The sequence below is a fragment of the Bos indicus x Bos taurus genome, chromosome 2, assembly GCF_003369695.1.
Source record: "Bos indicus x Bos taurus breed Angus x Brahman F1 hybrid chromosome 2, Bos_hybrid_MaternalHap_v2.0, whole genome shotgun sequence".
Classification (NCBI taxonomy): domain Eukaryota; kingdom Metazoa; phylum Chordata; class Mammalia; order Artiodactyla; family Bovidae; genus Bos; species Bos indicus x Bos taurus.
The window spans coordinates 44,259,919-44,271,048 of NC_040077.1; the positions used below are offsets into that span (position 1 = coordinate 44,259,919).

The 11,130-nt window shown below is 34.7% G+C and overlaps 1 protein-coding gene across 1 annotated transcript in view; it reads left to right on the forward strand.

Annotated features, from left to right (window-relative positions):
• ARL5A (ADP ribosylation factor like GTPase 5A) overlaps positions 1-10,833 on the forward strand; it is a 28,659-nt gene extending 17,826 nt beyond the window's left edge. Inside the window, exons 5-6 of the mRNA XM_027560753.1 lie at positions 1,044-1,195; positions 4,343-10,833. Of these exons, the coding sequence (XP_027416554.1) occupies positions 1,044-1,195; positions 4,343-4,391 (201 nt within the window). The 3' untranslated portion in view covers positions 4,392-10,833. The remainder of the gene's footprint in view (positions 1-1,043; positions 1,196-4,342) is intronic.
• Positions 10,834-11,130: the final 297 nt, after the last annotated feature.

Genomic DNA, 11,130 nt, shown 5'->3' on the forward strand with positions numbered 1-11,130 from the left:
TAACCAAGTAAGAAATTTACTACTTTTGTTGTTTATTTACTTCAGAAAGAATGAAAAGCCTTTGAGACTCTCTTCTAGCAAGAGTAAAATAATGTGGAACAATGTCTCTTTAAACCTACTAAAGACTCTTCCTTCGAACACACAAACACATGATTGAAACCAAAATATTCTCACTGAGATCCCTGAAAAGAAGATGGCATTTAACAGAGCTGGGAACACTTGCAGACATAGCACCAAAACCTTAGTGTTCTCTGTATCTCTTAAAATATATAGGCAGAGTTTATGAGAGTTCAGTCGACTAGTTGAGTGGATCCATCATGGTTTCTTAGCCCAGTATTTACGAATGGACTTTAGGATATCAATGAACACCCTAAAATTGTACAAAAACTTTTTTGGGCATATATACATACGTACATTTTTATGAGGGAGAAGTCCATAACTCTCCTTAGGTTTACCAAGGAAGCTCTACCTAAAGTATAGGTTGGGCAAGAATTTTGAAAAGCTCTTGAGTGCCACTCTAAAGAGTAATTAGGGTTGGGGTGGTGGTTGTTTAGTTGCTAAGTCACATTTCACTCTTTACAACCCCATGGACTTAGCCCACCAGGCTCCTCTGTCCATGGGATTTCCCAGGCAAGAATACTGAAGTAGGTTACCATTTCCTCTCCAGTGGATCTTCCTGACCCGGGGATCAAACCTCTGTCTCCTGCATTAGCAGGTAGATTCTTTACCATTGAGCCACTTGGGAATCCTGGGGGAATGGTTAGACATGTATTAAATTGGAAGATGCGACTGTTAAATAGAGCACATAGGACCATAAAAATGTAATCTAGCACTGTAAGAAATATGTAAACACATGCGAGTATAGATTGATTAATTTAAATGTGTTCAGTGTGATGTTTACTTTCCATCATAAGAGCTATGAGATACTTTTATGTAAAGTAGTTGAGACAATTTAGGTTACACAGATTATCATATATAATCTGTGAAGCCGGAAAGTGTTGAAAAAAATGAACTGACCTTTACAGTTTTGTTTGCTTTTGTAGGACCTAAGGAAAGCTGGATTGCTGATTTTTGCTAACAAACAAGATGTTAAAGGATGCATGACTGTAGCAGAAATCTCCCAGTTTTTGAAACTAACTTCTATTAAAGATCACCAGTGGCACATCCAGGCATGCTGTGCTCTTACTGGCGAGGGGTAAGATGTCTTCTTCATGAACAACATGTATTTAGCTTTAAAACATGTATTTCTTTTAAAAATCAAATATTTAAGGTTACCACGTACAGAACTTTGTGAGGGAGAGATGTAAGACACAGTCCACGCAAGTCAGGAAATAGTTCTTGCACTGTCGTTGAGACTTACATTCTAAGAAAGGAACTGGCACTTGCTGAGTATGTCCTGTGCCTTGTGTGCTTTCTATAGAGTGTACCATTTATTCCTAATAGTCATGTAGACCAGTTAGATTTGGGAGAATGGCATTGAAACATGTAAAATATCATGTATGAAACGAGATGCCAGTCCAGGTTCAATGCACGATACTGGATGCTTGGGGCTGGTGCACTGGGACGACCCAGAGGGATGGTATGGGGAGGGAGGAGGGAGGAGGGTTCAGGATAGGGAGCACATGTATACCTGTGATGGATTCATTTTGATATTTGGCAAAACTAATACAATTATGTAAAGTTTAAAAATAAAATTAAATTAAAATAATAATAATAAAAAAAAATTCATGTTTCATGCATAAAAAAGCTGAAATAGAAAATTTGCACGAGGGACTAGTTTGCAGATATGCTATCAGTGTTGCCAAAAGGAAGTTCCTGCACTTCAAAAAATAAGAGAGTTAGAATTGGAGAGAGTGTGGCAGAAGGGTCCTTGGCCCTGGAGGGAAGGGTGGTGCCTGCAGTAGAATTTTGCCCTGGTTTAATGCTCAGGGGTGAAAGGATTTCAAGCAGGCAGAGCTTGTCGGCATTGTTATAGGTAAGATATAAAACATAATGTTATATGAGGCATAGCTGCTGCTGCTGCTAAGTCGCTTCAGTCGTGTCCAACTCTGTGCGGCCCCATAGACGGCAGCCCACCAGGCTCCCCCGTCCCTGGGATTCTCCAGGCAAGAACACTGGAGTAGGTTGCCATTTCCTTCTCCAATGCATGAAAGTGAAAAGTGAAAGTAAAGTCGCTCTGTCGTGCCTGACTCTTAGCAACACCATGGACTGCAGCCTACCAGGCTCCTCCGTCCATGGGATCTTCCAGGCAAGAGTACTGGAGTGGCGTGCCATTGCCTTTAGTGTCAATAATTCAGTATTTGGTTTACCCTTCTCTGTGACCTTAAAAAGAAGGGAATTTCTCCCACTGCAGGAAAATTCATGTCTATGCCTCAAAGCTTCTGCCCTTTTCTAACACCTGAGGAACCTGATCACCAAATTTAAGAAGTAAATTGGAGATGAAGCCGAATCTTAGTGAAATAGAAGGCACCATTACCTGATTACAGACATTTGGAAGAGCGTAGTTATTAGAATCTCAAAACAGCAAATCTGTTCATTAAAAAAAAAAAAAATCAGACAGTACCGACTATCCACATACTCATTTAAGTAAAAATATCTTCTACATAGTTCTTTGTTAAATAGTTTATATACATATAGGATACATATATAGATATCGGTGTATCTTTATTTGTATTATCTTTATCAAAAGTCTTAAAGCAAAAGCACTGATTATAATACTAAATCTGACAACAAAGATAAGTGATCTAAGACGGATAAAAGATTTAACTTGTATACTTTGAGTAATTGTGTGGAAAATATATCATTAGTTAGGATACATATGAATTCTGGCAGTTTTAATGTGTTAAGAACGTTACTTATTAAATTAATTTTTGTGGCAAAATATATATAATATAAAACTGGTAATTTAACCATTTTTAAGTGTACAATACATGGGCATTAAGTACATTCACAGTGTGATACAGCCATCACCCCCCTCTATTTTGAGTTCCAGCAGTTTTATTTTTAAAGGGGGACATCAGCAGATGATGCCGTCTTTTCAGTTTTGGGTTTATGTGGTCTTCCATTTGCAGGAGTTAGCAAATGGAAATGTTTGGTTTAGGGGAAATGTTGTTTCCTGTGTAATCTGACCACCTTAGTCTTGGTTTTAGTATTGGTGACATTTAGACTCGCACCTGTCATTTGCTCACCTGTCTAAGGTCAGGCTCCCTCTGAAATATGGGAAGGGTTCTGGTCCTAGTACTGTGAAGATTAGATAATGGATATTAAGTGCTTAGTGCAGTCTCTAGTTTGCTCTTAAGTAACTCCTGTACCTTTAACAGTGTAGAATTAATTAATTTACTCATCTTGTTATTGTATCATTTCCTGTGAGTAGTTGAAAGGTAACGAATTAATAGGGAAGAAGTATGGACCTATACCAAAACAATCGTTTATTTACTTCATTGCCCTCTTTTCCTTCTATTTCTATTGTCTCTACATTTTTAGACTTAGGCACAAAAATCTGAGTTCTGGCTTTTTAAGTATTAAATGGTAGCATTGTTTCTCATATCTGTAAAACCTCCTCATAGATATTGATTGATGCTTCATAACAGTCCTTCATTTTGTTATATTTCCCTCTTGCTAAATAAACATTTAGATTCTTTTACCTTAATAAATATTTCTTTCTATATTTTGGATTATGCTCAGTTACCCATTGTTCAAGGATAACTGGTGTTAGTAATATGAGATTTTATTTTATTTCCTTCAGATTTTTTTGATGTATAGATGTCACAAATACTACGTGCATACTTTGTTTTAATAGCTGCTATATATTAAATATCCTGCCATTTCTACTTCATTTATATTGTGAGCATTTTGTCATATTGTAAAACAATCTTTGAAAGGAATTTTTAAATACCTCATATGAATGTTCCATAATTTGTTAAATTTTTTCTCTATTGTCAGACATCTAGATTTTACTATTTCCTATTAAAAATGCTTTTATGAACAGTAATAATACATAAACATGTCTTTATCTTTTTTAGGATATATTTCTAAAAGTAGAAAAAAAGGGTAGAGTGTTGGTATTTTAAGCATTTTTGATACTTCTTACTAAATGACTTTCTATGAGCATTCACTATGTACTTATTGAGCTTCTCTTATGTATCAGGCAGTACTCTATGCACTAGAGATATAACAGAACCAAAAATGTGCAGTTGTACTGTATGGAAGTATAGCACCCACATTGAATATTACTGATTTTTCTAATCTTTGTTGTTTAGATAAAAAATTGTATCTTCTTTTAATTTGCTCTTCATAGCTTTTTAGTTGAGAATTTGATCAAGATATTTTATTTTCTTTATAGATTATGCCAAGGACTTGAATGGATGATGTCACGACTTAAGATTAGATGATCTCTACTGACCTCTTCTCATAGACTTTGTGTAAATGAAGTGCTGGACCTTACCTGAAAGCTGCAAAAATTAATGGTTTAGATATATTTATAATAAACTGATTTAAACATTTAAACTTTTTCTATAAGAAGAAAAATTAAGACCACTTATTTGAAAACACAGATGAAGTTTCACCTTTCAATCTGCTTTCTTATTAGTTCCTTCCAAAGCAAGGTCTTAAAGCTGTGATTGACATTTTTCTCATAATGAATCCTCTCAGGACATTGTGTAGCCTGTGGTAAGTACAAAGGGAGAGGAAGACATTTTTAACTTTCAGAGCTTTATTATCAGTATAACCCTCCCTTGTTGAATGTTGTTCTCTTCCTGTTCCATTAAGTCAAAATACAAATCAGCACAGATACTCAGTTTCCAATATTTCAAAATGTAATTATGAAAAGTATTTTGCATAAGGTTGTGTATGTATTGTGTATATACCTCAAGTTCGAGTTAATGGCTTTGATTTATGTTCTTAAAGAAAAGCAAATAACACAAAAACTAATGCCCTTAGTTACAAACGTACTGGGATGAGTACTGGCATTGATGCTGAGTGCCATTTTGTACTTCCCCTATGTTCTCTGTATTATACTAACCCACCCCCAAATCATTGAGCCACTCTTTAAAAAAAAAAGAAAGGAAAAAGCTTCACGTTGTGTCCCTAATTTTTTGTTGAGCAAATCACGTACATGGAAAGCTGTAATCTAGCTGAGTGGAGTATCTATCATATTCTTAACTTAGTATTACTGGTGGACAGAAGAGCACACTGAGCAGTTACCAGATTGCTCCCTGTATTGGGCCTTATGCCATCTAAATTTACTGAGTGAATTGTTAATCCATTAATTGGCTGATCATTAATTGTGATTAAAATTATAAAGTGATTTTTTCCAGCATTAATTGGAAACTGTTGTGTGAAATATGTCTACCAAGAGAAGTATCACACCATAAACATTGTCAAATAATTTAGCTACAATCTTCTTAGATACCAAATCATATGTCAAGCATTTAAAGTGAATTTGAGATGAAAGGTGAAGCATATTTTCTAAGCAGTGAAGATAATTTCTTAATTTGAAAATTTCTGATTTCGTATCTTAGGAGTTGAAATTGTTTGAGGATTTATTTGTGTCTAAGTTTTCTTTTATCATCTTACACCACGTGAATGTATTGTTTGACAGTTACAAAATACGAATTTTTTTAATGCTTTTAAGAATTTGGTTTAAAAATTGATCAACGTAATGTATTATTTTTATTAAGAAGTAACTTAGCCCCCAAACTTTTTATGTTTACTTGGGTATTTCTTTTTTCTGCATCTGAAAATCTAAGGTATTTCTGTTGTAACTGTAAGCAAACTTATCCTAAATATGTTAAAACATATTCTTGGGTACTATGTTGGTATATCTTTCATGCCCTGAAAATCTGGTGACTAGTGCAAAACTGACGTGTTTTAGAATATTCAAGGGAAAAAAATTTTATTTTATTTTATTTTTGGGGGGAAAAAAATTTTAATACCAGCCTTTTAAATTTCAAAGATTTTGATGAGAAATAGTACATACTATAATTATTGACAAAACTCGGAAAATTCCTTTCTGTAAAATATAAAATACTCATTATATAAATCCAAGTCAGGCATGGGAGATCAGTGTTTAAAATTATATGTTATGTTTTGTTTCATGTTCAAAATGCAAGCATAACACTTTAATATTTGTCAACTTCCTTTTGAAAAGTAAATCCTAAATTACTAACTTTAGTTGTTCATATGTCCTCATACTTTTTCAAATCACTATAAGGAATTGCTTGTATATTAAAAACCCAAATCTATTTTTAGATGTTGCAGTGTCATCAGAAACAAATACTCTGTAAAGTAACCCAGCAAATCCACACCTTTTATCCTTTTTGCCTTTCAGTTTGAGTAATTATAATTTAGTCCCTTGGATTGCTGCCACACCAGTTCAACTGTACACCTGCACAGTCTGTCCCTTGTCATCAAGGTGTTGGCCAAAATTTAATCTTAACTGGATGTTTAAAGCGTGTCAGGTGTAGTGATTGACATGGCATCGTGAGAATGCATGTATTCTTATGCCACGTTGATAAACATGCTTTTTTGGTTATATCCTACCCTCCAGGCCAAGCATTAGAAATGAGATGGGTACCTTTATTTTTGTTGTTTTAGTCGCTAAGTTGTGTCTGATGCTTTTGTGACCCCATGTACTGTAGGGTACCTTTGTACTTGTGCATAAAACCAGAATTACAGCAGAAAATTTTTTTTAATTTTAATGTGAAAATACATCAAAATCATTTTAACAGTATTACTTCCAAATAACATGGAGCACCTCATGAATAGTCATGTTGGCAATTTATATGTAGTTTTTAAGTGGAATTAAGCAAAGGGGATTGTTTTTGGTTTTTTAATATACTGCGTTTGGGTTAAACAAACATCTTATTTAGGGTTGTTACACTCAACTTTGAAAAGAACAAAGCTCCATACCTCTGTTCACGTGAGTGGATTTAAATATCCTATGTTTGATACTAATTTTGAAAATTGTGTAACTTCTCTCAATACCGCGATAAAAGGAACCATATTGCTAACTGCATTTAAATATGTTTAATTTTGTCATGTAGCATTTAGAAGGTATATCTTACGCATTCTAATGAGGATCCTTGTCTGAAATTTTCCAGTTCTGTTTTCTTTGGCCCTCATGGATGGGCAAAGAATACATTGAAGGCTGGTGGTTTGGGGTGCAGAGGAAAGTGGGTAGGGAATATGACATTTTGCCTTAAGAATAAAAAAGTGCTTCACCTGCTGTCTGGCATTTTTAATGCAGGTAGTTAAAGGGATTTTAGAAGCACGGCATGAAATAGAAAGAGTTTCTGTTTTCTGGTCTTCAGGAAGTGCCTGGTAGGTAGTGACAGTGGGATCAGAGGAGTGCAGGGCACCGAGCAGAGGCAGGCAGTGCCTGAGACATGCTTGGCTCTTTTGTCTGAGTGTATAGCACTAAGATGCCTAGAAATGGGATTTGACTGTCCCATCTCTTAGGCCCTTTACATTTCTTGCTGTGACTACAGCAACCACATACAGTACAGACAACCTCAGAATTTGTCCATATTAGTGCAAATAGAAAAACTGTAGACAACGTTCTAGTTTTCTCTGCAGGCCTTTTCAGGAATTTATCTGTCATGTTCTACTTTGTATATAGGGGATAGCAGCACATCCCAGACTATCTGTGAACTCTGGGGTTATCTTCTCTCAATTGCCGAGTTGTATCCTGAAATGAATCCATCTTTCAAGGCCAGGTTTTGCATGACTTAACTATGAACCCTGCCACTGTCCAAGTATAATCTGGAACTTCTTGCTTTGGGATTGGCTTAGCTCAGCATCCCCTCCACTCCTTTCCCCATCAACAAAGATATGTTCTCTTGGTCCTGGAGATATTCTCAACTTTACCTATATCCATTATTCTCCAAACTGCTAGCCTCTAAGTTGGTTCTCTTGTCCTGTGCTATCCTCCACTGGCTTGATTCATTGATTTGCACTTTGCTTATTAGAGAGTACTGTCAGAGTTGTTGAGTACGTCACAAACTGGCTTGCTGTGTGCACAGCACATAAATGCCTGCAGTAAAGTCCTTTAAATCATACTGTATTTAGCATTTTAATGCTTCTTAAACTTTAGCTTCTCACATTGAAAAGTAGATTCAGAAAGATAAGAGAAGTACCTAGACTGCCAGCTCCTTGAGCTGCTAGTTAGATGTGAAAGGGATTAAGTTATATACATGTATTCTCTTCCCATTACCAAAAATGAGGTATGTGTTAAGTAATATCAGTACAAATAATATGAGGAGAAAGATGACAAACCAAATCATATATGTAGTGTTTAACCTGAAGCCATCCCCACATCCTTAAAACCATAAACCACATCCCATTTTCCCCCCTCATGCTTAAAGAACAGAGGTAAACATTAACTGTCTAAAGGAATTGGTAATGAGACACGTATGATTACAAACCAAACCTGTTGAAATGAACTTTAAAAGACATCAGAATTATCAGCCATCATGTTTCGACACTGTAAATGCAGATTTAATATAGAAAATAATTTTTTTAAAGTTCTGCTTATGTAAAAATAGTACTTCTATATCATGCTCCCGCAAAGAATGTGTGATATTTAAGACCGGAATGGTGGAGTAAAGGAAAGAAAGAATTTAAAAACTTCGTATGCTAAAGAATGACTGCTTCTATTAAACCCTAAAATTGTGTATGGAGTTATGAAGAAATTGTAACAGGATACAGTTGGGTTAATTATGCAATATATCTTACCAATTGTCTAGCCCTTGTGTATTGTTCTAAAAACTAAAGTTTGAATCTTTATGGTCTTGCCTGCTAGATATTATGTTCTTTGGTAGAGAATTCCCATAGTCTGTACTCAACAAGTGCCTAAAATTGATTTGTGTTGATTTTTAAGTCCATCTAATAAATTATATGTGTTTTCTATGGTATTATATGTGCTTGGCTTACTGATGATACAGCCTTGAGGGTTTTTAAGTCATAATTTTTGCTTTGAATAAAAAGCCTTGAAGATGAAAATACCCATCCTGACCTTGAATAACCCATAGGTTAAGGAAGCAGGAGCAAAACCATTTTTTCCTCTTTGCAAGTACACATATTCCCTGACTCTGGTGTTAATGCCGAAACTAGAAAACACTCTGTTGCTGTTTTTTAAAATAGTTTTAACACACATAAAATTATATTGTGTGTTTTAAAACCTTAGTAAAAGTTTGTTGCCTGTGTAAGAGTAGCCTCTTAATTCTCCTCATACTTAGTGGTTAGTAATTTTGTCCTATCGTTTAGATCTTGAGCCATTTGATGTGCATGCACACCAGAATCCTTCCTCTTTAGATTCTTCTTAAAAAGTAAAATATTTGATAGGCTGCTGTTACATTTCTCTTATGCATTCTTCTTTTTTTCTTTTTCTTTCATTTTCTTTATTTCCTTCTCCCTCCTTCCTTTCTCCCTCCCTCCCTTCTTTTTCCTTCCTCTTTTCCATCTTTCCTTCTCCCTTCCTTCCTCTCTCTCTCTGTTGACTGTGAACTCTAGGGGCAAAGACTTGACTGTTTTTTTCAGTGATTTACAATTATATTTTGTTTCTATTTTAAACAATCTTGCATGAAAAGTAAAAGGTATATATGATTTTAATTATTATATACTATTCTCTTCCCAAACTTCTTACATTTGTGATATAAAGAATTCCTCTAATTATTTTTGCTTGACATAGTCCTTTAGATTAGAGTAGCTTTTTCTTACTTTATGTCTTTCTGTGATTCCTTAAGAGGAAGTGATACCTGCAGAGCACTTTTAAAGATATTTTTTAGGCTAATGGTCAAGATAACACATTGAAAAGAAAGCTATAATTATGTCCAATGAGGGCTCTTTTGGTTGCTAGAGATGAGGAAAGTGTATACTGATTTTAATTTGTGCTTAAAATACATTTTACTAATTAACTATTGATTTTTAAATATGACGGATTCTTCTTGTAGATATTAATCTTCCTTACTGTATTTTCCTAGAGAAACCTAAATGAGGATGTGTTCCAGCTAGTCTCTGTATATTGGCATATGTGCTCTATGTATATTGACATAATTGAAACTGCATTAAGTACACCACATTAGAAACTTTTTGAACATTTTTAGGTTTATTGTATTAAATTTTATGATAACATACAAGGTTTTGACTCAAGCTTTGTATGCAAGAAGAGGTGGACATTTTTTCTCTCTTTGTCATTTTATTAACTTATATTTCTCTGTATCCTAGGAAAATTTTACATTCAAGAAATGTTCCAAAAAGTGATGATCTTAGGGCACTTGGGTGCTTTTGTATTTGATCATTGCTGATATGTTCGTTACATAGGGAAATAATGCTTCTGGACCTTCCTGACAAGACCACTTTGTGGGTGACTGGGGGATACTTATGTCGGTGCTCATGTTGGACGTCATGGCAGATGATGTAGGGACTTCTCCATTGGTAAAATAGTTCAGTCAGCTTTTTTGCAGATGTGTGACTTCATTATACTTGTAACATCATTCTTGTGTCCATAACTGACTGAAATGTCAAGCTCCGGAAATGTAAGGCACTGGGTCAGGTGACCAATTGTAGGAATTTGTTTATAATGAAATAAAGAAATAATGTTAAGGTATGTTTGAGGGGAAATAACAAATACGATTTTACTGGTGAATTTCCATGTTTAATATGTATATTAACTTTTTTTTTTAAGTTGCATGTAAACCTGGTATAAAGTATTGTCTCTGCTTTATGCTTTGAGTAAAAAGAAAAAAAAGATGAGTTAAACTGTTACCCTATTATGTACTATTACAAATACCTTTTCTTTTAGAAAAGGTTAATTATAAATTACTATTCACATGTTCAGTGTTGTCAGTGTTTTCATTCTGGGTTTTTGTCTTAATGTGTGCAGACTTTGTGATGGCAGCTCTGTTAATTGCCCAGGACTGAGATCACCAGGGCAGTTGAAAAGGTATGACAGCTGTATTCTGCAAATGAAAAAAAAAAAAAAAATGCTTGTACTAATCTCTAGAATCCTTTTTGTGGAACTTAGTCAATTAATAGCATTCTGTCTTTTATTTCTAGATATTTGAATTGATCATGAATGAACCTGATAAATAGTGACCAGTTTGTGTGATTGATTTGTCTTACAATGTGAGG